The 27,461-nt window shown below is 39.6% G+C and overlaps 1 protein-coding gene across 1 annotated transcript in view; it reads left to right on the top strand.

Annotated features, from left to right (window-relative positions):
- ATM (ATM serine/threonine kinase) overlaps positions 1-27,461 on the top strand; it is a 111,929-nt gene that overhangs the window by 72,399 nt on the left and 12,069 nt on the right. Inside the window, exons 43-60 of the mRNA XM_045018371.1 lie at positions 533-681; positions 6,503-6,607; positions 7,421-7,540; positions 8,711-8,945; positions 11,771-11,938; positions 12,085-12,204; positions 13,085-13,302; positions 13,817-14,024; positions 15,299-15,412; positions 15,915-16,073; positions 17,485-17,623; positions 18,591-18,673; positions 19,117-19,257; positions 20,649-20,765; positions 23,257-23,406; positions 24,058-24,223; positions 25,855-25,941; positions 26,027-26,141. Of these exons, the coding sequence (XP_044874306.1) occupies positions 533-681; positions 6,503-6,607; positions 7,421-7,540; positions 8,711-8,945; positions 11,771-11,938; positions 12,085-12,204; positions 13,085-13,302; positions 13,817-14,024; positions 15,299-15,412; positions 15,915-16,073; positions 17,485-17,623; positions 18,591-18,673; positions 19,117-19,257; positions 20,649-20,765; positions 23,257-23,406; positions 24,058-24,223; positions 25,855-25,941; positions 26,027-26,141 (2,594 nt within the window). The remainder of the gene's footprint in view (positions 1-532; positions 682-6,502; positions 6,608-7,420; positions 7,541-8,710; positions 8,946-11,770; positions 11,939-12,084; positions 12,205-13,084; positions 13,303-13,816; positions 14,025-15,298; positions 15,413-15,914; positions 16,074-17,484; positions 17,624-18,590; positions 18,674-19,116; positions 19,258-20,648; positions 20,766-23,256; positions 23,407-24,057; positions 24,224-25,854; positions 25,942-26,026; positions 26,142-27,461) is intronic.

The raw sequence follows: 27,461 nt of genomic DNA, 5'->3' as shown, positions 1-27,461 counted from the left end.
AGTTTCAGTTTAATCTGAGATTCTTCCTTTATTGCTCCAAAACCATTTGCTACTGCTATGCACTATTGAACATCTGTCATATTCCTCTTCAGGAGTAGCTGCATTTCTTTACTTGGTTAAATGATCCAAATATATAGAAAGATCCTTTACCAATTCCACAGGCGTACTGAGGCTTAATTAGGGAAAAATCTTGGCAATCCTTCATGCCACCAGTGCAGAAGACCCTTTAGTCAGTGATCTGCTGTGGTGCTACTGCCCAAGAGTCAGGGAATGAAAAAATTGCACAGGCAGTTCATTTCTCATGTGTCAAGAAGATTTGTTCTGTGGAGGATGTTTTGGGGCGTGGCTTAGGCTGGAGCCTTTTTATTTGTGAATGCTTTACACTTACAGAGTTCTTAGGTTAGAAATAATGGTAGTTCCACACCTGGAAATCTTACTTTGATAACAAAAGGGTAAGCAAATCCATTCGAAAAGCAGCCCAGACTAGTGATATGTTGCCTTTTTTCTTTTTTTTTAATCTTACTGATTGTAGGCTTTGCAGAATTTTGGGCTTTGCCATACTCTTTCCACCTATTTAAAAGGCTTGGAATATGAAAACACAGAATGGTGTGCTGAACTAAAGGAGATTCGTTACCAGGCAGCTTGGAGGAACATGCAGTGGGACCACATCTCTTCTGCTAAGTAAGCCAACTTCTCTGTTTATCTTTTCCAGCTCTAGTCTGTTAAACCTTAATCTAACAATGCTATTTGTTTTTGAGAAAAAGGAAAACTTCAAAATATAACTGCTGTGGGGCAGAAATGATGCAGTACTGTTTATCTTCGTTATCTGCACAATTGAAATAAAAACAAAACGCAATCCCCTTTCATGTAAAAACCCTGTTTCTGTTGTGTGTGTATCAGTCTATTATAGCAAATGCTACTGTTATAGCTGTATTTCCTCTTTTCATTTGCTGATAGTTTTCTTTTAAAATCTCCTTTTCATTTTTAGTCTCAGCCACAAGATGAATCTTTTTTTTTTAAGTGTAAGGGAAATAAAAAGGTAATAGGTAATAATTGGAGATATACCAATCTCCTAGAACTGGAAGGGACCTTGAAAGGTCATCTAGTCCAGCCCCCTGCCTTCACTAGCAGGACCAATTTTTGCCCCAGATCCCTAAGTGGCCTCCTCAAGGATTGAACTCACAATCCTGGGTTTAGCAGGCCAATGCTCAAACCACTGAGCTATCCCTCCCCCCCTGCATCCATTTTTGATTTATAGGAGAATGAAAAGATTGCTCTTTGAGCCTTAAGAGTGACTTCATCAATAGTTGAAGAAAAGAGTGTCCGACTTGGTTCTGTGGCTGCTCTCTTATAAGGAATAGTCAGTGCCTAAGGGTGACATGATATACTGGGCACGGAGTAGTGTATACCTTGTCTCTGATGAGGAGAACAAGGCTATATTCCCTTTAGGGGGAAAAGGGACTAGATCTCCTCCTATCTTGGTGAAGGCTTAAATTACATCACTGAGTCATTCAGTGACTCCTTCCACCGATATTTTGCAAGCAGGAGGAGGGGAACTTTCTCCCTAGCTTCTTCTGTGGAGATGGATTTGAAAGAGAGATGCTTCTGGCTGCAGTACTCTCTTCTGTGTGACAGACCCAAACCAGTGGGGTACAGGAGTCTGGTAGAGGGCAAATATACTGGTCACTGGATGAGTAGTTTTCTGTTCCCTGAGTGACCAGAGCAGGGGCTGCACTAGAGTAATCAGGAACCTGCTAGAACCAATTAAGGCAGACAGGCTGATTAGAACACCTGCAGCCAATCAAGGCAGGCTAATCAGGGCACCTGGGTTTAAAAAAGCTCACTCCAGTCAGGCAAGGGGGAGCCAGAGGCGCAAGGAGCTGAGAGTGAGAGAGGGTGTGCTGCTGGAGGACTAAGGAGTACAAGCGTTATCAGACACCAGGAGGAAGGTTCTGTGGTGAGGATAAAGAAGGTGTTTGGAGGAGGCCATGGGGAAGTAGCCCAGGGAGTTGTAGCTGTCATGCAGCTGTTACAGGAGGCACTATAGACAGCTGCAATCCACAGGGCCCTGGGCTGGAACCCGGAGTAGAGGGCGGGCCCGGGTTCCCCCCAAACCTCCCAACTCCTGATCAGACACAGGAGAAGTTGACCCAGACTGTGGGGCAGATCACTGAGGTGAACAAATCTGCCAATAAGCGCAGGACCCACCAAGGTAGAGGAGGAACTTTGTCACATCTGCTACATCAAAACAGTGCTCACTTAAAGCAACTTGTAGAGGCTGCTGCTCATCCCATGTTTCCTGTCTAATGGAAGTCCATGTGACACTCATTCTTCCAGCTGCCGCAGTCAGGATGCTCTCACTCATGTGAGGCTCCCCTTGGCCCTGGAATAGGGAGGGTAGCAGAGGTGAGGTATTCTAAAATGCTGCAGTAATGTGTGTGGTATAATAACCTAGATAAAAAGATTCTTCAGGTCCAGTATGGGAGGTAAAGAGAGTGATATTTGGGCTGGAAAGAAGGGGAATAGACAAAGATCAAGGAGAGGGGGAATAAAGGGCAGAGAAAAAAGGTTGGAAATAAAATTTGTGGCCGAGAATTAAGGAAAAGAGAATCGTGTTGAAAAGGACTGGCAGGAGAGTGAGAGTTTAGGACGTCTAGCCTTTTGTTCTCATTTCTTTGTCTCCCTTCTTTAAAATACCAATGAAATTAAATGCAAAAAACTATTGATGGTGGAGTTCCCTCTAATTTTTCTATCCTTGTGCGGAATTAATTTTATGCACCAATTATGTGCACCAATATCGAGGTAATGTGCGCCACCAGTAGAAACCAGAAACCTAGATAGTTGTTTTTTTTAAAGTTACCATAGGGATAATTACTCTAGCCAGGACAGGTTAGGCATTTTAGAACTCACTACTCAAAGAATTACCATAAGAGAGAAATAAAATTATGAAATGCATAGACCAGTCAAAAAACTAAAATAACAGCACTTCAAAAGAATAAAATTGCAGAGAATATATGTGCATTGCAGGAAGTATAAGAAATAAAAAAATAATAATAAAAAAGTATGTGTTGGGAGGTGACTGTGAAAGACTGTGTGTATGCATGTGCACGTGTGTGACAGACGTGTGTGTGTGTGTGTGTGTTACAGACACTGTGTGTGACAGAGAGAGAGAGAGACACTGTGTGTGGGAGAAAGAGATGCACACTGTGTGTGTGTGTGTGTGTGTGTGTGTGTGAAAGAGAGACGCACACTGTGTGCATGTGTGTGAGAGAGAGACATGTGCTGCCCCTATAAGTAGATTGGCATTCATCAGTCTGAAGCCTGCTTCTTTAGACACAGCATCAGCCACCAGAAAGCTCCATCCCTCTCCTGAGCCCTGTCATGTCCCCCCCCCCACCCCACCTCTGTGGAGATGGAGTGCAGGGGGAGGGGAACACCCTGACATCAGCACCTCCCCTCGCACAGCTAGCAGGAGGCTCCCAGGAGCAGGTGGCCAGGGGCTCCAAGGCAGAGGGCAGGAGTAGTGGGGGGAGGAGCACCTGAAGTGCGCAGCACTTGATAGACTGGTGGGCGGCCGCGCAGCTTAGAAGGAACTTAGATGGAATCTTGTGTCAGTGTTGACATGCAAGGATTCAGCAAACACTATAGCCTATGTGTGAGGTCAGGCCAATGCAAGAACCACAAGCCTGGTTACATGTGGGACAGAGAAGATTGTCCATGACTATTGGAGACTGTTGTATTATTGTTTTGTGGTGATCTCATTTTTCATATAAGTTGTTAATGCGCTTTGCTTCAAAGCAGTTAACAGCGACCTGAAAATTTGCTGCCACCTTGCTCTCTTATAAGGCTGTTGCTTCCCAATTCTTGAGGTCAACTTGACATGGCTTCAGGTTTGACTTCAGTGTGTCTTTTGGACTGGCCACCATGAGAATGAGTGCCTTGCTTTAACTGACCATAAAATATAGTGTTGGGTATTCTTGAGTTGGCCATATGAATGAGATGACCAGCTGATCTTTAATAAGCATGATATAGATACTGGACATCCAACAATGATTAAGAATTTTTATATTGGGAATCTTGTCCTACCATTTGACTCTGCGAACAGAATGAAGATGGCACATATGGAAATGATCAAGGTTCCTAATATGAAGGCGATATGGTGTCCATACCTCATAACCATATAAAAGCATTGTAAGCACAACTGTCCAATACACATGTAGCTTAGTGCTTATTTTGATGCCCTTATCATTCCATAGGTGGTGAGACAGCATATCAAATGCAGAGTTTGCCTTGCCTGTTAGATAGGTAACCTCATCAGTTGTGGCATTGTGTGACAGCATACACCCTATGTAGCAAAACTTATCCACTGTCCGAAGAGGCGCATTGATGAACTTAATAATTGGGTATCCCCTGGCACATGTTGGATATGGTATTTCAGTTTTCTTTAGGTGGACTATGAAACCAAAATGATTGACTGCATATTTGAAGTGATCAAGTATAAATTGAATGTCATCAATCAAATTAGCAACCAATAGTCATCAGCAAATAATAGCTCCTTAATGAGTAAATCTGCCACTTTCATGTGAGCATGGCAGCGTTGCAGCTTGAAAACTTCCTATCAGTGGGGAACTGGATAAATTCTCATTTGTCTATGTCATGAAATGCATCCATAAGCATAGCCAAAAAAAGGATGGAAAAGAGTATGGGAACCACCTCACAACCTTCTTTGAAGCCATTGGAGACCAGAAAGGGGTCCGTGTCCTCATCTAGGTGTGTCATTGTCAGTGCCTATGCACTGATGACAAAAGCATGACGACCTTTAGCAAGACTGATGCAGAAGAGCGTAAGTCCGTCATTAACACCCTTCAGCAATGACTCAAGTTTGTGAGGTTTCAGAGTAGAAGCCGTGTTAGTCTATATCCGCAAAAAGAACAGGAGTACTTGTGGCACCTTAGAGACTAACACATTTATTTGAGCATAAGCTTTCTTGGGCTACAGCCCACTTCTTCGGATGCATAGAATGGAACATATATTGAGGAGATATATATATACACATACAGAGAGCATGAAAAGGTGGGAGTTGTCTTACCAATTCTGAGAGGCCAATTAAGTAAGAAAAAAACTTTTGAAGTGTTAATCAAGATAGCCCAGTACAGACAGTGTGAACATTCCTAGCTGCAACATTTTTTGGGGTCTTTCTTATATTTAGACCATAGCAAAGCTGGATGACCAGTCAAGATATGGCACTCTGACAAATGTGGTTGGAGCAAGAATTTAATAGGGATCTTTTTCCATCCCCTGCCCCATTTGAGGAGAGCAGCGCTGTCCCTAGGTAGGATGGCTCTGACACCAAGGAAGGATATGATCATGGCATTTGCTCCAGTATGCGATGAGTGACCATCACTCCCAGGCCATCTGTGTGCAGGATTGTGACTAAGGACCTCCAGCAGCATCCTCTGCCTGTCACCATCACCACAGAACTTGGATTCAGAGGTTGCAGAGTCAGTGTTGCATTGCTGAATAACCTTCACTGTGAATAGTGGAAAATGTGTATGCAGTTCCAGTCCCCCTTTCTCATCCATGTAAGCCATGTGCCATACCAGTGCAAAAATTGCAACAAGTAGGGCGACAAATGAGGATGCAGAGTTCCTTTTCCTAGCAAATGCCACTGACCCTCTCATAGTTCCGCTGCCTTTCCAGAGTTACTTCTGGAGGGGCAATTGCATGCCCTTATAGTATGTCATTGACTACAGACTTATTTGATGGCAGCTTACATACACCAGGTTCAGTACCATCTTTGGGCATCACTGGCCTTTTACTGAGGCAGCACCACCATCTGCTGCACTATTGGTACTGCTGTCAGATTGTCTGTGACTGCTTATTCAACAGGTTTTCCTGCTTATATCACAGCTACCCTCCATATCTGGAAGGTGTTCCACTATCTGCAACTCATGGACATGCTTGGTGGCAGATGACTCTGCCCCGGGAAGGTGATCCAGATCCAGAATTGCTTTTATTACAATACTGATGGTACACATTAGAAAACAGTCAGATAATACAAGAACCTTTACATACATGCATTTTGTTATTTAGGTTAAAATTGTAGATTTATTGTATGATAGTTTTTGGAATAATTACATATATTTTAATGTAATTTGAAATTTTGACTCCATGTATAAAATACAATTTTAATAATTTCTCACTGCCTTTTTATTTTGTTTACTTGAAATCAATAACTTAGGTTTACAGGAATGTATTGTGTTATAGGGTTGCTTTTTATTTTTTAGGCAAATCAAAATAACACTTTGCCTAACCACCGAAAAATTTCTGACTATACTCCTTATTCACTTAGGTTATTTTGTGTCTCATATGAAGACACCACCAAAATGACTTAAATGTACTGTATCAAAGAGAATGTTAATGCTGTAGTTTTCAGTCATAAAGAGCATTGATGACCTTAGGTGTAAATATAATTTTGCTGGTTTTAATCTTTTTTTTAAAGAGATGAGATGGGAAGATCAGGCTACCATGAATCATTGTATGATGCTCTGCAGTCTTTAAGAGACAGAGAATTCTCTGCTTTCCATGAAGGCCTGAAAGATGCCAGGTAAAAACCAAATGCCTATAAATAAGCTGTGTGTAAGATCTTGTTGTGTTTGCGCAGCTGTAGGAAAGTATTACACAAACGAAATCAAACTGATATTTGAGCTGTAACTTGACTTATAGATTTTGAATTCTCCCTTTCATGCCTATGCAAGTCATGTTAGTGTTAATAGGACATGCATGCCTGATGCAAGGCCAGAATTAATTTTTTTTTAAATTTGTAAAGTGGCTTGTGTGCCCACAAACAACATAATATATATATAATCTTTTTGGTAGAGATATTTATAACAGCCTCTTTGCAAGGCTGCACATGCTGAACAATAATGATAGATATTAAAAGTCTTAATCTTCAAACTAAGGAGGAAGAGACAAACTACTGGCATTTTATTCCATAACAAGTCCTTGTCTCTAAGGTCCTGTTACACCAAAGTACCAGCAGTTTTCAAGGGAGCAACAAGAAGGCAGTATGAGGGAGGGACAATTTTTTTTTTTAAATAGGGTTACTTTCTATGGAGAAATCACCTTCCGTTAGTGTACATCCCTTTCCTGTTAATAGACAAGAAAGTGACTTCAGAATAGTCCCTTTAAACTGAATGTCATATAGGCTATGGGACAATAAACCTGATAGCCTTTTCATTTAGATTCTTAAGGGAGAAACCTTGAATTTTAGATTTTAATAATAATGCAAAATTCTTACTTAACTGAAATACAAAATATGTGTTGGTGCAATATAGTTTATATTTTATATCTGTTCTGTACATGGAAACTATATTGTCAATAGATAAAAGTATTTAGCATTGCTGTATTGTATCCCTAGGGTGAGCGAAGTAGAGGAGCTATGCAAAGGGAGTCTCGAGTCTGTGTTTTCATTGTATCCCACGCTCTGCAGATTACAGACCATTGGAGAGTTGGAAAACATAGGACAGCTTTTCTCCAGGTATTTTATTCTTTCAGGTTAGATTCCCCTTCCAGTTCTAGCTATGAGTCTGATGATGTTCTTGCATCTCTCGGCTATTTCTAAGCAACCTGTTACTAGAGGCTAGTCCCTCTGTTTTCTTCCTTTAACAAATATTAGTTATAGATACCATCTTTACAAGTAATTTCACAGGTTCTCTAGTTATAAATAAAGGCCTTTTTCTATGAATATTTTCCTGCTTATAAAAACAGGAAAAGAATGGTGGTATTATGAAAATCCACTATACTGGACTCTTCTGGATTTCCCAGTACATCCTGTTTTCTATTGTTTACTTTCTAACCTGTTAGTTCTTCAGGGCATGGATGGTCTTTATTTTTGTTTATTGCAAATATTGTCAGGACTAATATTCATTAATGATTTAGTAGTATTTATTATTTGTTTTCCGGTAGCTCCCACAATGTGCTAGGTGCTGTACAAACACAAAAAAAGGATACAGTACTTTCCTCAAAGAGTTTATACTCTAACAAGATAAAACAGCGATAGCTGGAGAGTACATCTGAAAGGCATGCAGTATAATAAAAATATGGGACATATAAAACACACCATCCTGCAGCTTGTGCTGCTGCAGCCATATTCTATTTTTCGTATGCTAACTTGATGAGAGCTAGTGAGAGTATGTCTGCTCAAGCTGGAAATCATACCCACAGCTCCACGTATAGATATACCCTTATTCTGTCATGCAGCATGTACATGTAGATACATGATTAAGATGCCCTTTGCCAGCTTTTTTTATCAGCCTTATCACATACTAGAATTTAGCAAATTAAATTAAAACAAGTATTCAAGAACATGTACACTGGAATTGTCGTGCCTCCCAGATGTTCCTCTCACAAACCTGGGTTTGCTTTAAATCAGCTGTTTTGCATAACTTCTTATAAAAAGTTACAAATCCTTTTATAATCCCTACCTTCCACTTTCTTGCTTTTCAAGATGTTTGTTCTGCGCATGAGCAGGAAGTGTTTCATGAACTATTTTTGCTTTCTGGACCATATATTGTGAACTACTGACTTCAATTATTTTATAGTCCTGGGATTTATAAAACAAGCTCTTTCACATCTCAGATTTCATTAATATTTGGTCAGAAGTAATAGCTCTTTTTTCCTTTTCCTTTCTTAATGTCTGTGATTTCAGATCTGCTACTAACAAACAACTGAATGACGTTTATCTGAAGTGGCAGAGACAGTCCCAGCTTCTTAAGGACAGTGACTTTGGTTTCCAGGAGCCTATCATGGCCCTACGCACTGTAATTCTGGAGATCCTTCTTGAGAAGGAAAGTGAGAATTCCAAAAGAGAATGCATTAAAGACATTCTCACCAAACATCTAGTGGAACTGTCCAAATTGGCACGAACTGCCAAAAACACCCAGGTAACTAGTTCCAGCAAGAATCAGTCTGAAAAACACTGGCTTCTCCAGTTAATAAGGAACTTTTTCACTATAATGCTGAAGACCAACTATGCTAAAATTCATGTACTCCATCTAAGTTTATTCATTGAATTGTTTGTCTAGAGTCAGCCTACATAATATTTTATGAATGCTGCAAGCATATCTTCACATTTTTGTTCATAATTACATGCCTTTTCATGCAGTATATGTTATAAAACTGGAATTTTTACCTGTAAATGATGTTTCTACAACTTTGTAATTCCAGTTTGGTACACTGGGGAGATGTAAAACCTCATCATCACGCCGTAGAGTCTCCCAGCATTCCAGGGTAGAGTTGCAGAAAGAATTCCTCAACATCAGCCTCTTGGTGTCATGTTCCAATGTGTATACACTTAAAGTGCCATTATTTACTGAAAAGTCAATCTCCATGAATTACCTTGTAGAATTCCAATTTTTTTATCCCAATGACTTTTAAATCAAATATGTTCAATTTTCAGTTACATCTGCCTGTCCTAAAAACTCAATGTAGGATGTGAAAGGCAACCTGGGCTATTTCTGGCTACCATATGAGCACCAGTAATAAATTTTGTGCATATGGAGCTTGGTTAACAGCTGTGACCCAGAATTATGACGCTGCAATACTTTTTATATCTTCTTAACTTCCTTGAAATAAAACCAATCCTAGAAAATATCGACCCTGGAATGAGACATGGCATGTGAAATTATAAAGTTTAGGGTGTTTTAAAATTTTTCTAGAAGTTGGTTTAAGAATGTTTCTAAGCTTTTTGGCAAATAGTGGGTGAAATCATGGCACCAGTGAAGTCAAATGCAAAGTTTCTGTTGACTTCACAGGTGCCATGATTTCACTAAGGCCTAGCGTACACTACAGAGTCAGGTCAGCGTAAGGCAGTTTACGTCAACCTAGCTCTGCCAGTATCTATATTACAGTTGTGCTCGTGCCGAGGTAAGTCACCCACTACCTCAACTTAATAACTCCACCTCTTAGAAATGCGTAACAATTAGATCGATGTAGTTAGGGCAACACAGTGTCCATGTAGACACTGTGTTACTTACATTGTCTGTTGGCTGTCAGCTCCATGTGGGGCTGACAGCTAGAGCCCCCCCTTCCTCAGCACTGACAACCAAGCGCAGGGCTCACAGACAGAGCCCATCCCCGCCCCAGGCAGGGGCAGCTCTGTTTTTTGCCGCCCCAAGCACGGCAGGCAGGCGGCTTTCAGTGGCGTGCTTGCGGGCAGTCCGCTGGTCATGCGGATTTGGCGTCATGCCTGCAGGAGGTCCGCCGGTGCCACGCCATCTGCATCCCCGCCGCCTAATTGCTGCCGAAGCTGCAGGACTGGCGGACCTCCCGCAGGCGCACCACCGAAAGCCGCCTGCCTGCCGCCTCACAGTGACCGGCAGGCTGCCCCCCGCGGCTTGCTGCCCCCAGCACGCGCTTGCTGCGCTGGTGCCTGGAGCCACCCCTGGCCCCAGGGCTGACATCCCAAGCTGTGAGCCCAGCTCAGGGCTCAGTTTCACAGCAGGGAGCCTACTAGCAGTGAAATTGACATTCTTGTCAGTTTAATGGCTGCTATTATTTCACTTTTTGTCTCTGGCTCCAGCTGTCAGCCTCAGGGTGAGGGGCTTCTGTTGTAAGCCCCAACTGGCAACAGGAGATGAAATGTGAGCCCTGCGGCTGTCAGTGCCCCACACTCCAGTTGTCAGTGCTCCACAATGCCCCACTTCAGTTAATGCAAGCGCTCCTGATGAGGATGTGCACTCCTGGCAGGAAGAGGGCAGTATGGACACCGAACAGCTGATTTAATTGCTATGATGGCTATAGGTCGACCTAAGTTGTCAGCCAATTTTGTAGTGTAGGCAAGCCCTTAGCATCTCCAAAATGGCTTAAGAGATCCATCGCTATATGGCTGAGGGGTTTGATAAGGGGCAGGGGGGTTGGGTAGGGGGTGGGGTCCTGGGTGTGATTAGGGACGGGGGTCTCTGGAGCGGGCGGTCAGGGAACAAGGAACGGGGGAAAGGGGGCAAAGCAAGTCTGATATAACACGGTCTCACCTATAATGCGGTGAGATTTTTTGTCTCCCGAGGATCGCGTTATATCGGGGTAGAGGTGTATATGCAAACTACTAAGAGATTATAAAACCACATTTTCTAGTCAAGTGATCAATTTCCTTTAATTTGGTAATTTGTTATTTTGATATTTGCATATGTTTGCAAATTTTAGAGGGAAAGTCGAGGGGACTGTGTATATTTGGATAAAGTGAGTAGTGCTGAGGGATTATATGTTAGTCAGGAATGGGCTGGGTTACTTAACTGTTCTTTACTGGCATTCTAACATCTGGGTTTTTTAAATTGTGTAGAATGTTTGTAACAAAAAGATAATATTGTTTTGGGGTATTAGCTGGCCTCCATTAAAACACATTTTGAACCTCTTTTTTAACAGTTTTTTGGTTATGAATATAAGCCAGATCACTGTCCTATATTGTCTTATTACATCATGGTAATTGCAGTGTTAAATGTTAATACATCATTTAATGTTTTGTGATGCTCAGTTCAGTAATCTATACTTTGAAACTTTTTGGTTATCAGAATGATAGGGTAGCCTATGCCTGTGCTCTAACACGTAAAAAGACCTCGCCTCCTTCTCACCAAAACAGTTGTTGACACTAAGCAGGCAGAAGAGGGATATCTTAAAGAAATAAAGCAAAGTACTGATGGTGTCAGAGAGCCTGTTATGAAATGTATGTCCATTACTTATAAATATAATTGACAATTTAGTTTTTCTATTTCAGCTTCCTGAAAGAGCAATGTTTCAGATCAAACAATACAATCCAGCTATGTGTGTAGTCTCTGAGTGGCAACTGGAGGAAGCTCAGGTTTTCTGGGCTAAAAAAGAAGAAAGTCTAGCACTGAGTATTCTCAAGGAGATGATCAAGAAATTGGATACAAATTGGTTTCAGGTGTGTGTCAATATGTAATCTTGACATCGGGCCTAATTAATTTAATTTAGATGGGGAAAAAGGAGTTTATAGGTTGATCATCTTATATGGAAAATTATTTTTGATTTGAAGTCTGATCTTTTTTCTAAAAATGTGCTTCTCCAAAGGTTGAGAATGATCCGAGCCTCAGACTGATATACACAGAGTGTCTGAGGTTATGTGGAAACTGGTTAGCAGAAACATGTTTGGAAAACCCTACAGTTATCATGCAGAAATACTTAGAAAAGGTAGGGTCGTTTTTCAAAACATACAACTAAATAGATTCTTCTGTATATAATTCCTTGTAAAAATGTCAAAGTAAATTTTACAATGCAGCATTCATTTTTTCCATATTGACACTATTCATTTTCAGTGTATTCTAAAATAGCATCTCAGACACAAAAATTGTTTTTATTAATGATTTTATAGACTCCACATTGAAACTTAGATTTAATGGCCTGTTTGGAGGTACAATGATATGACTTTTGTACTCCTCCACTCAGTGTAGGGGTTACTCCCTTGATCTTGCCTTCAGTATAGTCTCCACTCTCACTGATCTCTCGTCTTGTATTCTCTCTGCATCCGGCTCATTGCTCCCAGTATTGCTTGCCACTCACTTCACTGCACCCACTAATTTGTGTTCGTAGTTATCCCTTCTGACTTTTCTGATATTCTCCAAATACCTTCACCACCATTTCAGTTTTACTTGTAACTCCAGCCTCTCTCCTATCTTGTGTTGTCATCTCCTTGTCTTGTGTTTGTTAGACTGCCTTTCTTAGACTGTAAGCTCTTTCTTTATCTGTACTGCAAAGCACCATGTACAACTATGTTGTTATATAAGTAATACATAATAAGTTTTTGGAGGACTTCCATTAGGTTCTGTAGTTAAAACTGGCATCAGCTGCTAGTGCTGAAAAATCCAAATCCTTTCTGAGGATTAAATTCACTTAGGAAAAAAAATACTTGAACACAGTTGGTTTTATTTTGTATGTGCATCTGCCAGTATATACAAACATTAAATAATAATAATTGTTTAATCAAGCAGTATGAGAATAGACGTTAGCTATAGCTATTGTGCGAACATGATCATCAGTCTTATCATTTCTGTATTTGTAACTTTCCTCTTAGGCAGTGGAAATTGCTGGGAGCCACAGTGGAGACAGCACTGATGAGCTAAAGAATGGAAAGATGAAGGCTTTCCTTTCTTTGGCTCGTTTCTCTGATATTCAGTACCAAAGAATTGAGAACTACATGAAATCCTCAGAGTTTGAAAACAAGCAAGCTTTGCTGAAGAAGGCCAAGGAGGAAATTGGCCTCCTAAAAGAGCACAGGGTTCAGACAAACAGGTGGGTGTCCAGATTGAGGGGAGATAACTATAGCTAATTAGCATACAGCATCAGAGTGGAGAGAAAAGTGTAACCAGATTTGGGATTTGCACATGCAGTAGAGCTGATGGAATCTTAGAATTCATCTGACTATTTTTCTTATAGCCTTAGTAGGAGGAAGGGAAAGTGAGGGAAAACTCTAAGCGTTAGTGGTTCTCTATTTTCTGTAGGAGGTGGCTCAAGTCTTCGTGCTTCTTTCCGTTCCCAGAAATTCACTTTTACATTGGTGTGTTCAGGTCCAGTCATTAGAAAAAATGGGACTAGATTTTCAGTGTGTTTTAATCACAGAACAAGGGTGCCCAGTGTACCCAAAAGAGGAGGACAATGAGGGTATTTGATCTAAGGATTGCTTTATTTTCTTTGCTGGTACAAAAGCAAGTATAAAATGCTGGAAAATTGCTTAAAGTTGTAGGTGAGAGAACTCCAGCCTGCCTTCCCGTCAGTGTTTTAACTGATGGTTAATGTCCATTCATAGATACACAGTGAAGGTTCAGCGGGAGCTTGAACTTGATGAATGTGCAATTCGTGCACTGAGTGAGGATTGTAAACGTTTCTTGTGCAAAGCGGTAGAGAACTACATCAGTTGCTTACTTAGTGGAGAAGAGCATGATATGTGGATCTTCCGCCTCTGCTCCCTCTGGCTTGAGAACTCTGGAGTTTTTGAAGTCAATGGAATGATGAAGGTAAGTTTCTGCTCTTACTTTTTTCTTATCCTTCTAATTCTACATGAAAATCAAATTCAGATTCCTCATTCTCACATGCTAGGACTTGCACAGCTCTGCCAGTGTGTCCACCTCTCGCCTCTCATTTGTTTCTTAATCACTGTCTCCTGCACTGCACTCTTCCAAAACAGCTCACTTTTTTGCTTTCTCCATATGCCTCCTTCCATTAGCTACTCTACACACTTTCTCAAGGTGCCCATATGCCTGGAGTCTGGCACATGACCCTGTGCACCAGCCTTCTTCAGTCTTTCCTCAAAACTCACTTTTTGTACTACTCATTTAATCACCCTCCATCATTAACTGTGGTCCTCTTTTCTGTTTCTGTCCTCTACATTTTTAATAACAAAAGTTAGCAAAAGTTTCCATAACATTAAGCGTATCTCATGGTCTTTCACTGTTGTACCCTTGTCTTTCCCGTACCTTTTACCCTTCCCTTCTCGTTCTTTGCTGTGTTATGCCTAATTTAGATTGTAAGCATCTACCGTGATACCTGAAGGAAATTGCTAAGTGGTAAGGGTTAAATACATTGCCAATAGTGATTGCTGATATCTAGCTTATTTCTTTTCTCTGTCTTATAATTAATTTAAAAAAAATCAAAATTACTTGGAACAATTGAATAAGTCTATGTAATCATGTGTTCTTTTCACAGGCATCCTTGTCCTCCCTTCTTTCCTTCATATGTTTTTAGTACGCTCATGTTGTTTCTAGTTTTAAATTATATTGTGAGCTTTCCTGGTTGGGAACTGTCTTACCATCTGTTTTTATAGTACCCAGAACAGTGGGGCCTGAATCTTAATTGAGGCATCTAAGCACCGCTGTAATAAAATAACAATAATAGTACTTTTAATAATATTAATAAAAAGCCATCAGGCAGTGACTCGATAAAGAGGTCTTTCATATAATCAGGGTCAGTCCCCACTCAGAGTTTTATAAACCAGTAAGGCTAATTTAAACTGAATTTGCTACTTAATAGCAAAGCTGGCTGAGTATGATCCTAATAGCTCAAACCCATTCACAGTTGTGCTGCTGCATTCTGGACAAGCTGCAAGCAGTGGCACCCAGTGAGCGACTAGTGAGGAAGTGGTGTGCAGCATGCCGCCACTTGGGCAGCCAATAAATATTTTTAAAATGTATTTTAAATATCAGTACAAATCCACTGGTGCCTGTCTACTGATTTGTGTTTGTGATCTCTTTTATGTGCATTGTTGCTTTACATCTGATTTCTTTTTCAACAGACAATTGCAGAGAAGATTCCATCATACAAGTTTTTGCCGCTGATGTACCAGCTGGCTGCTCGAATGGGAACCAAGATCATGGGCTGTCTAGGATTTCACGAAGTTTTAAATAATGTAATTAATACTAAATCATAAGTATTGTGATTCAATTAATGGTACAGAGATGCATCTTACTTAGTTTAAAACTCCTAAACAGAACATGCATCTTCCTTAGCACAATTCTATCTTGACTGAGTCATTTAGCATAAACTATTCCATTACAGAATGAGATGTAGCAAACTTGAAATGTAAAACTTGTTTTTTGTTCTGCCAATTCTCTTCACTGATTTAGGAATCTTCTTAGAATAGTCAGACCATTGTATTAAGAACATACTTTATATAGTACGGACATCAAAATACAGACTTAGCTATGCTGTTACTTTATTTTTTTCTGTAAAGGACCATGAAAGGTAAAAAACTGCAGCCCTTTCTATGTTGATTATAATATGAAAGAGTTGAATAGTGTTTTATTGCACATTTGCTTCTTAGTTTAAAATCCTAGTTTACTGCTCTGATTTGTAAGTCATTTTAATTTTGATTATATCTTTAATAACTGACTTGTTATATTTCTTGACAGCTAATATCTAGAATTTCACTGGATCATCCACATCATACTTTGTTTATAGTATTGGCTTTGGCAAATGCCAACAAGGATGAACTCTTGGCAAAACCAGAGGCAACAAGAAGAAACAGACTAACAAAAAATGTACCGAAAGAAATCTCCCAGCTCGATATGGTACTCAGATCAAACTGAATTTTGTTTATGAATCACATAGTTCTGGGTTATGAATCACATTTAGTATCATAATGTCAGAAAGTAAATTTACTTTAAAAGGATGTTATAGTGCAGAGTTTCATTTACTTGAATTTTTTGGTGGGATGAGGAAGAATGGGGAAAAATTAAATATTCATTTTTAAAATCAAAACTTGTAATTACGGACATAGGGGACCTACCAGCCTTAACAGTTGTTATTCAAATCAGTTATTACAGTGGTTTCAGGGGGAAAAAAATCCTCACATTTCCTGTGGGCAGTGGTCCCTCAGTTCAGAGTATCATAAAGGATATTTTTTTTTAGCTTTTTCACCCTGTGAAATATTATAAAGACATTTTAGCTGCATCAAGGGCTTGAGTGGGTTTATAAGGGAGAAGTCGATAATGACCAAAGATTTTTCTGTTTTAATGTTAAGTGAGTGTTTAATGTAAATCTGTAAGATAAAAGTATTTAGGTTTGTGCAACATGGTTCTAATATCTTTATCTTTATCGCTTTCCCAGAAAAAAAGTAATAGTTAATGCTATAAACCGTAATGACTTGTAACATTGTATCATGGCTTCTTTTTTAAGTTAGCATTATTGTTTGATTGATGATTATCATTGCTATGATTATGATGATTTTCCCAACCTTTCATTATTGGAGCCCCTCTTTGGCACTCCTTGGGCACTTTCATTGTCCCCTCACACTGTTGTCCTCTCATAGTTTCTGGCTTCTCTCCTTTTTTCTGTCCATTTCTTGTTGTCTTTCGGGGTGGGGGGTTCCCTTATCTTTTTTCCATATTTGTAGCTGGCTTCTCTCTTTGATAGTTCTGGTTCCTTTCCCCGACTCATCAGTAGGCTATATGTAGCTGTGGATCGGGGCTTCCATTGGTGTGCTCAGTTGAGCAAAGTGTCACAAAGTTGGGAGCAGAGAAGGGAAGCTTGGGCGGGCAAGCTGCTTGAGCCTTCAGCCTTGTACATGTGAGCTGCTCTCCCGGCCAACTACATTAGGGACAATAGCAGAAGCAGGAAAGGGGATGGTGGGTGGATTTCCAAGAGCCACCAACCCCTTTATTTGCCTCATGTTTGCAGGAGGATGGAGGGTGGATCTTGTGTCCTGCAGCTTTCTCAGCCTCACTCCTCCACTTTGTTTGGACATATCCACCCCCACAAATAGTTCACTGTCCTTCCCACCCCAGGTTGGAAAACACTGAATTAGCATTTATATGAATCCAGCTTTGTATTGCAGAGGGTATTCAGTATCTGTGTTGCCTCTGTTTTCACAGGATAGTTCAATTCTACTTGATGGCAATATACTGTGCGTCTTTGACCTGGCAAAGAGTAACTTGCAAAATGTGTTTGTGTGGGATTTTTTGTTTTTGTTTTGTTCTGTAGGATCGAATGGAGGCTGCCAGCAACATAATTAACATCATAAAGAGTAGGAGACCTCAGATGGTTAGAGGTGTAGAGGCACTTTGTGATGCGTACATCACATTAGCAAATTTGGATGCCACTCCATGGAAAACTCAAAGAAGTAAGTATTTGAAAAGAGGACTTGTTGGTCAGTAGTTAGGGAGGGTATTTAGAGCCACAATTACTAAGCTTTATTCCCAGCTCTACCATGGGGCAGTCACTGAGTCTCTCTAGGCTTCAGTTTCCCCACCTGTAAAATAGGCATGACACTGCACAGGGTGGGGATAAGTCAGTTAACTATTGTTTTCTTTGAAATCCTTGGATGAAAGATGCTATTTAAATATTAAGTATTATTACCAAAATGCAGACCCGCTGCTGTACTGCTACTATGTCCTAATTATGTTAACTATAAGACCTACTCTGGTTTAGAAGTCATATGAAACAGCTTTCATTTTGAGATTCAGCTGGAATGGTTCTTGGATATGAGACCTCCAGAGAATTCTTAGTGCTACTGGGAGCAGCAGAGGCCAGGGGGTCATGACCCCATCCCTTTTTACTGGCTGTAAGGGCGAGCAACAGGGGAGAGGGGGCAGAGAGGAAGGAATTGAGGCCAGGGTGTTGTGGGGAGGGGTGGTGCGGAGGTGAGGTCTGGGGGGGAATTGATGGCACGAGGGTGGGGTCTCGAGGAAGGGGCAGGGATTTGGGGGAAGGGGCAGGGTGGGGCGTCGGGAGAAGGGGTGGGGCCTCGGGGGCAAGGCGGCATGAGCATGGGGGCTTGGGCAGAAAGGGCAGCGCAAGGGTGACAGCTCGGGGGGAAAGGGTGGCTTGGGGGGTGGGGCCACTGTTTGGCCACTACTTTTAGGGAGCTTCCATTGCTCTTGACTGTGAGAGAAGTGTTTTTATTACTTCAGTTTGGCTCCCTAGATGAAAGGGCCCAAGGAGTGCTTATGGCAGTAGCTGCCCTTTCCCTCATTCAGATCTTGGGTTCAGGACCCAGAATGAGCAACCTTTTGGGGGAAAACAAGGGTAAACTGATAAGTGTGAACTGCAGTTGTTGATTTAAAATAATGCATTGATTTTAACTGCAGAAGGCATAAGTATTCCTGCTGGCCAGCCTATTACTAAACTAAAGAACTTGGAGGATGTTGTTGTTCCCACCATGGAAATTAAGGTGAATAAAGTTGAGATATATTAACAACTTAATATCCATCCATTTCTTCTCAATGGAAGTCAGGGTGTGTGGTCCTTTGCTTTTTTTTCCTTTGCTTTAAATGCCCTCTTCCCCTACCTTTGTTGCATTTATCTATGTGCTTATGAGTACATGTTTACATATTTGGATATTTTTCAATAGATTTTGGTATATTTTTCTGATATTGTATATCCATCTCTTAATATAGATATTGTTTCATTAGGTTTTTATATGCTTATTTTTAGTGCTAGTATGATTAATAAACCACTTGAACTTGGAAATTACAGATTTCCTATAATAACAGTCTTTCATCGTTTAAAGTCTGCTAATGAAGTTTGCAAAGCTTCGGGTTTATAGATAATGAAGCATTTTTCCTCACTGTAATGAATATGATATTTTATAGTAATTTTTAATTATAATTTCAGGTGGACCCTACAGGGAAATATGAAAATTTAGTGACAATAAGATCATTCAAGCCAGAGTTTCGCTTAGCAGGAGGCCTGAATCTGCCTAAAATAATAGATTGTATAGGATCAGATGGAAAAGAGAGGAGGCAACTTGTCAAGGTGAGTTCTATCTGTTGTTGTGGCCAGAGGGCAGTGTCCTGTTTCTACAAGTCATAGACATGGGGCCAAATTTTTAAATGTATTTAAGTGTTGCTTTGCTAAGTGTTTCAATGCATAATTGACTTAGGAGCCTCACTCATTTTTGAAAGTGACATAAAGCTTTTAGGCGCCTAAGTCCCACTGACTTCAACTGACTTGCCTATGCCGCCTTTTGAAAATGAGAGTTAGGCTCCTAGGTCAGTTAGGCACTGCAATGCCCAAATACCTTTAAAAATCAGGGCTATGGAGAAAGTTGTGATCAGAGTACAGGAATGGAAGCCTGAAGCTCTTAAGTTCTCATCCCTGCTCTCTAGCAGACTCCTCTTATGTGCTTGGGTGCATCACTTAAGATCTCTGTCCGTTTCCCCACTACAGGTTGTTTTGAGTATATTTGTGTTTTGAAAAGGAAATCACTAAGTATCTCTATAATATACTAATTTGTATATCTCTGTCCTCCTACAATGTGCACATGTACTATTGCCCACTACTGGGTAGAATATGAGACCTGCCGAGTTGTGTGTGATTATTTATGTTCTTTCTAGTGGCTCGAGTGTGTATTGAAATAAAGCACTGTACTTTTACACTGCTAACCAAAGATGTGCTCAAAAGTTCATGCTTGTTGGTATAGAAACATGTGGGTAGAAACTCTTTATTCTAAGTGTTTTGTCTTGTTTTTCATAGAAATAAAAGGATTAGTATTTGGAGATATTTTAAAAGCAGAGACTGAAATTTCAGACATATATACAAGATTCTAGAAAAGCTACTTTAGAATGGATTGATTTGATTAATGATCTCTAACTCCCTTTATGCATTCCGAAGTGGCTTTAAAAATAGTAACTGCATTAGTTCAACCAGCTTCATTCTAGCCCACCTGATGGCACAGTGATATAGAACTACTCTTGGGAAATGTGGGTTTTACAGATCTCTGGCAGTGGTAACTAGGACTGTATTGCAATTGTGGTACACTGACACCTCTGGAAAAGCTGTGATCTGCAGTCCTTATGGCTAATTATGGGATAGTGTAGCATTGAATGAAATGACATCTTTAAAAGCATGCTTACATAAGTAAGTTACATAGGTTTTTCGAAACCCTAAAAATCAAAAATAAAATGTTTACAATGCAAAGAAGGAATAAAAACTGATAGATAAACTGTATTTTCAAGCTTCTGAAGTGTACTACAAAACCAAGTATTAATTATATTTGCATAGCTTGACTTGGGTGAATAGGAGAACATTTAATTTTTATGTTTTGTGGAGGCTGTTGCTCTTCTAAGAGCACCTTTATTGCAATAAAGAGTAAGTTGGATGTTAGAAGAATTGTCCTTTAATTGCTTTTTGTATTTCTTTTAAAGGGCCGGGATGACCTGAGACAGGATGCTGTCATGCAGCAGGTTTTCCAGATGTGCAATACGCTGCTCCAGCAAAACACTGAAACCAGAAAAAGAAAACTCACCATCCGAAGATATAAGGTAACCTCCAGCTGCTGCTGCAGCAGAGTTGTGATAAATGGCACTTGTGTAGTGTGACAATTTTACTCTCTTCTTTTATCTCTATAACCCAAAAGCTAGCTAAAAGTATGGTATGTTGTCAAGAAATTAACTATTTCCTCAGGTGGGGCAGAGTTCAGGTAAAGCAAAGGTTACCATTTAATTTTCTCCAGTCTGTAAAGTCCACGGAAAAATTATCTGGGGCCCTGATGTCTATTTAAATACCCTTGGAAGCTTTCTTTGTAGAGACTTGAAACAGTAAAACGAGAAAGCCATGTACTGCCACTCAGTTGTAAACTGCTGACCATTAAGTTTCAGCACACGAGATCATTTAAGATTTCTCTTTAATTTCAATCTTGTAGGATCCCTTACAAGTTCAGCTGAGTCCAGAACCCAGTCCAAAGTCTGCAAATGCAGGATCTGAATGTCAGAACTGTATTCGATGAGACAAAGAATTAATTTAATATTTCTAGATACAGAAAATTAGTTTGGACATAAGATTTTTCCCCTTTTTCATCCCTCTAATGTGTATGGTGTGTACAAACATATTATAAAAAGAATTAAGGTGAGCTACCAATAAATAGTTTTAAAATGAAGGTTGAATGAGCTTTGTCTTTGACAAATTGAAACTGTGTGTGTCAGTCTGAAGTGATTTATCCTAATTAGTTATGTATCCTATAATACTTTCAAGAACTCATAGGTGGATTTCATTATGTCTTGCTTAAATAGTCTTCAATCAAACTTGGTATATTTTGTAAACATGCAAAATGAAGGAGGACAGGGAGGAAGGAAAAGTGTTCATAGGGTTTTTAAATGTATATAATAGAAATTATCATAAAAACACAAATTCCCTCTTTACTATCAGATTTCAAGTCTTTCAGAATCCATCAGCAATAAACAACAAGGATAAGAAGACAGAAGATGTACAAAAAACAAAGGAGTAGGAAGGAATCAAAACTAAAAGAGATGACCAACACTCAATAGCCAGAGGATTGTTTAGTCTGCGTACCAATTCAGTCTGCTAAGGCAACCAACAAGGAGGGGGCAGTTAGAGCTATTGTGATGTGGACATCTGTTCACTAGTGCATGGCAGTAGACTAAATTTGTGAGATTTGATAATGGTTTAAAAACTGGCTGATAGGACAGTAGGTACCATTGTGATCATCTAGTATCTTCAATTTCACATATGCTCATTGCAGTTGTTACATGGTATCTTAATCCACGCAATTGCTTGTAATAATCCTACAAAGTTTGTGTTGAACTATTAGTAATCATTGCATCATTTTACTACCTGACCAAACATGGAAACTCAGCAGGGTAATTATGCTGTATTGAAGTATTAGTAATAGCTGTAAACGGTTCCCTAGCAATTTCTTTTGCTAAAATGAGGTCTTCCAGTTCTGCTTAGAAAAAGCTGTATAAAAACAAGTTTGACGCTGTATGGAATCTGGGGGATACTTTAGGATATTATGAATACCAATATTGTAAAATTGCAATGAGATATGTTAGATATGCCATGTAAGATATCTGCAAAAATGTTATAATTTGACAGATATGATCATCTTGTTTATATGTTTGTATTACCCATGTATTATGAGTTACAGATATGTATGTATATCTGTATTTCAAGCTTTTGCTATGCTTCTGGGTGAAACCCCCAGACATTTTGGCATCAGCACTGCCTAGCCTGCATGATGGCCCATTAAGGACCATCAGCTATACAACTGACCCATTGAGAGAAGGCAAGGGATACACCTTATGACTTATTTAGCAAGGTATGCAGGAGCAAGAAAAGGACAGAAAAGGCTTCCAAGCCATGTGCTGGGCTGCTTGTGTTTGATACAAAGGAAGCATAAGCCGCATGGCAAAAGACTATAAAAGGCAGCTGCATCTTCTCCATTTTGTCTTCAGTCCTCCTTTTTTTACCTCTTTTTATGTATGTGACTGTTTTACCATTTAACATCTCGCTTCTTGTTCTTTCTTTTTTCTTTATTATAAACCTTTAGTTTTAGACACTAAAGGATTGGCTGGTAGTGTGGTATTTTGGGTAAGATCCAAACCTATACTGACCTGGTAATGTGGCTGACCCTTTGGGGTCAGAAGAACATTTTGTATATATGAGCAGAGGTTCTCACTGTACTGGCCCTAGGTGCTGACTGGGAGTCAGAGAACTGGGATGCAAATAAAGGGGACTGTGTGATTTCTTTTTTGCTTCTTGATAACCAATGTGGGGAATCAGCAGCACCGTTTGTGACTGGTTGAGGAGTTTAACTTCAGTGTTACCCCACCAGTCTTGGGAGTATCTGCTCTCCCTTTTGTAGCCTGCCCTGCCCTGGGCATTTCCCGTGAGGGCTGCCCCGGGTACAGTGGGTCATAACAAGGTATGTTGAACTCAGTTGTACAGTCTACTCTAATACATATGCCTTTTTAAGAGATACATGTTAGGTTTGTGGTGTTGGTATTCTTTTCCCAGGTGATTCCCCTTTCTCAGAGAAGTGGTGTCCTGGAGTGGTGCTCAGGGACAGCTCCCATTGGTGAATTCCTTGTGAATCCTGAAGAGGGAGCTCACAGGAGATACAGGCCAAAAGACTACAGCAGTACTGACTGTCAAAAGACAATGATGGTGAGTCACAATAGCAAAAAATCTTGCTCATTTAGTATCATGCAGAGATTCTTTAGAGTTTTGATCTTTTAAAAAAAATACAGCTACCCCTCTGATACTTTAAAAAAAAAAAGTACTGTGTTAATGAATACATTTGTTATAAACCCAATATTAAAAACTGAGAATATAGGCAGTGAAATAGAACTAGTTATCTAGATCTCCAGGTTTATGAGATAATAACCTGAGATAAACTACTAAAAGTCTAAATTATAAAGTAAAAACTTGCCATGTGAAGGAACAAACTATAGTTGGATCTCCAATAGTATGATGTGATAATCCCTTCCATTATCAAAGCTCGGTTGAAGTTCAGAATGGACCTTTTGTGGAAGCCCTACAGGGGGTGCCATATTTTGCAGAATTAATTTACGTTTGTCAGTGTTTTTCATCATAATGAGAGAACACAGTAATTTATGAAAACTAGAAAATAATTTAATTATTAACATGACTACAGAGAAGTTTTATCACAGCTACAAGATTGTGTATCTATGTTAGAGAGAGAGCATTTGATATGGGAGTAGAGCATTGTGTATTTCTTTCCAAAGAATGGCGTAGGCTCCATCCAAACTAGTTAATGGGTGAAAAGTGTCTAATTTATTTGTGGTTTGTTTAAAGGATGCACAAAAACAGCATTCTGAAGAGAAGTACAAGATCTTTATGGACATTTGCCAGAATTTTCAACCTGTGTTTCGCTATTTCTGCATGGAAAAATTCCTGGACCCAGCTGTTTGGTTTGAGAAACGATTGGCATATACTCGCAGTGTGGCTACATCATCTATCGGTATGTAAAGTAACTGCTGTCATTGTTTTCAGGATAATATATTTTCAAACCTAATGTTGGTAATAACTAGCATAACTATAAACAAGGAGATTAGAACATTTTACGGTAACAGCAATTAAGCTAAGACATATTGAATGGGAAATAAAAAATAACAAACAGGTTGTTGGGTTTTTTTTAAATGATGCCTTCCAGCACCCAGTTTATTGAAACACTGATTCCATGTGTCTCACTAGAAAGACAGTATCAAACATTGCTCTTTTGCTTTTTATAAGGTTTTTTTAAGTCCTAGAAGATTTAAAATATATTTCCAGTCAAACATTGATTTCCACCACCTCCCTCCCCCAAGAACTGAATTAAAGGAAGGCTCCATTTTTACTTTCTTTGTGCACCAGCATCATTAGTGGTATTTATAGTAATATACTCAATTTTGGGGAAAAAAATTATCCAACGGCTGCTGCAGTTAACAAGGAAATGCAAAAAGTGGGGTTTTAATAAAGTAAAATTTATATTTTTTTTCTTAACTCCTGGATAATTGAGTTCTGGAGTTTAAAATAAATATTTAGGTTCTGGAAGACATCCGATATTAGAGTGAGTGTTAAAATAGGCTCTATCTTAGGTCTAAACAACATGGCAAGAATCCCTATTTAATATAAGATGAACATACTTAGCATGTTGCATGTATGCCTTCTCCTAGGGTAAATTCCTGTGCAGTGGGCCTTGACACAGCCCAATGATGTGTTTAAGGCCTCAACATGCAGCTTAAGTGGTGTGCACAGCCCTATACAGAACCATAGTCTTTCATACTTTTTCACACACAAAGATTATTTCCATACTTGGAATTCAATATGTTATATACAGTACAGTAGAATCTATTCATTGACATATGACCGGGAGACTTGTTTGTGAATGACAGAATTTAGCAAATTAGTGGGTTCGTTGTCAGCTAATAAGGAGAAGATCATGCATCACAAAATGCAATGTTGTACATTTATTTTGACAATTGTTGTTGTTATTTATTATATGCCAGAATGAATTTATGAAATAGTCTGTATTGTAAAAATATGAAACCTTGCTAGTAGTCACTCACTACAGCATCTCCTAGCAAATCTTTTTGCTGAAAAGTGAGGAAAGATTGCTTCTTTTGTATGTATTTATAAAAATTATAGATTAGCAAAATCCATATATGAGAATTCTACCGCATATTAAATGTTTTTGACTTGTTCTTTATTTTATTGTGAATCTACTTTCTTTCTTGGACCAGTTTTATGAAGTCATAGGGCTAAATTTTCTGCTGATACAAATGGGAAGAACTCCTCTGAAGTAGACCTGTGCACATTTACATCAGCAGAAACTTTCACCTATTTTATCTAATTCATCTCTTTGGTTGCAAACTTATTGCATGACATTAGGTATTCTATACTGATGCTACATGTATACATATAGAACTGTGTGTATTATTTTTAACTTGTTTACATAAATCAAGCTTATTCTGTGAATAAGTTCTAGTAGATTTTTTAACATTTTTACAAAGGTGAATGTGTAAGACGTAATCATGTACACTAAAATTTAAAGTAGTTTTACAAATCATGATTACATACAAATAGTTTCATTTTGAGATAATCTCTTTTCAGTTGGTTACATACTTGGGCTTGGAGATAGACACGTACAGAATATCCTGATAGATGAGCAAACTGCAGAATTGGTGCACATAGATTTAGGTAAGAGGAAAAGTTTAAAAATAAAAGCTTTCAATTGTCTTTTCCTAAACATTTTTGTAACATTTCACTATATCTTTTACTTCAGGGGTTGCTTTTGAACAGGGCAAAATCCTTCCCACACCAGAGACTGTTCCCTTTAGGTTAACCAGAGACATTGTGGATGGGATGGGCATCACTGGCGTGGAGGGAGTCTTTAGAAGGTAAGCGATGCTTCTTAGGTGTAAGAGGGCAAATTATGATTGTTTATAGTATGTAACAGTGCAGAGAGAACACTTAACTTCCTATGGAGAGTAACCAAATCTGAATTAGTACCATGTAACAATCAATTATGGAATCTTTAATATTGTCCTTCGGTTGCACAGCTTCTCTCCTCATTCATCACTAATGGGTTAATGCTGTCCAGTGATGGAGTTCAGAGGTGGCCAGTTGTTGCTGGAGACTCCCATCAGTGCAGGCCACTAGATTTTCTCCCTTTGGCAATGGAACAAGTTGATGGTGCAGTTTCTCTTGACCATTTCGTTTTACAGTAGAACCCTTATTTTACTAGGGGTTGAGTGCTGGGGAGCACTCTGCTAGGCCTTTCCCTTTCGTGGCACTAGTGCCCCTTTGTGGGTTCCTCCGCCTGGTCAGATATCCAAATTCTGGAGTCCTCAGTGAGTAGTTTAAATAATAAACTTTATTAAAAAAAAAAAGAAAGTAAAACCATAAGCACTGGAGCTCTGTTGGTCAGTCAGAATTACAGTAGAGCAAACACACGCACACCCTTAGCCAGATTGCTTGCCAAAGAACTGATAATAATATACAATATATATAGGTATTATTAGTTGACCAATCAATACAGAAAAACAGGTTACAAAATCAGAAACTGTTGCTGGGTAAGGTCAGAAACTGATGCTAGGCAGTAACAACCATAACAGGTTCTGGAGATCCGCACTTCTCTGGCCAGGAGTCCCTTCTGCACATGTGCAGATCCACAAAGGTAACCCAGCAGACACCTTGATTGACAGCCCCTAGGCTGCACTCGCTCTACTCACCCTATGCTGTTAGTGCAGCCTATGGTGAGTAGTTCATAAAATAGAACACCTCAAAGTCACTGTACATACATAGCAAAAGTTGCCTTATGATGCGCTGCATTGCTTTCTTCTTGCCTTCAAACCACTGCAAAGCCATTTCAAATGCTTTGAAGGCATCAGAATATGTAGGCATGTCAACTTGCTCATATAAAACTGGTTGTTTGTAAGACTGGTGTCGAGAGTCTTCTGTATAACTTCAATTTTGATTTGTTTTCGTGTGATAGATCTAGCTGCACACTAGTCAAGGAAAACATGGTTTTTACCTAATAGACATAGGCCTGGTCTACACTAGGACTTTAAATCGAATTTAGCAGCGTTAATTCGAATTAACCGCTCAATCGTCCACACGAGGAAGCCGTTTAATTCGACCTAGAGGGCTCTTTAGTTCGAATTCGGTACTCCACCCCGACGAGGGGAGTAGCGCTAAATTCGACATGGCTATCTCGA

This window comes from Mauremys mutica, chromosome 1, assembly GCF_020497125.1.
Source record: "Mauremys mutica isolate MM-2020 ecotype Southern chromosome 1, ASM2049712v1, whole genome shotgun sequence".
In the NCBI taxonomy this organism is placed as follows: domain Eukaryota; kingdom Metazoa; phylum Chordata; order Testudines; family Geoemydidae; genus Mauremys; species Mauremys mutica.
This window is presented reverse-complemented; position numbering and strand designations above follow the sequence as displayed.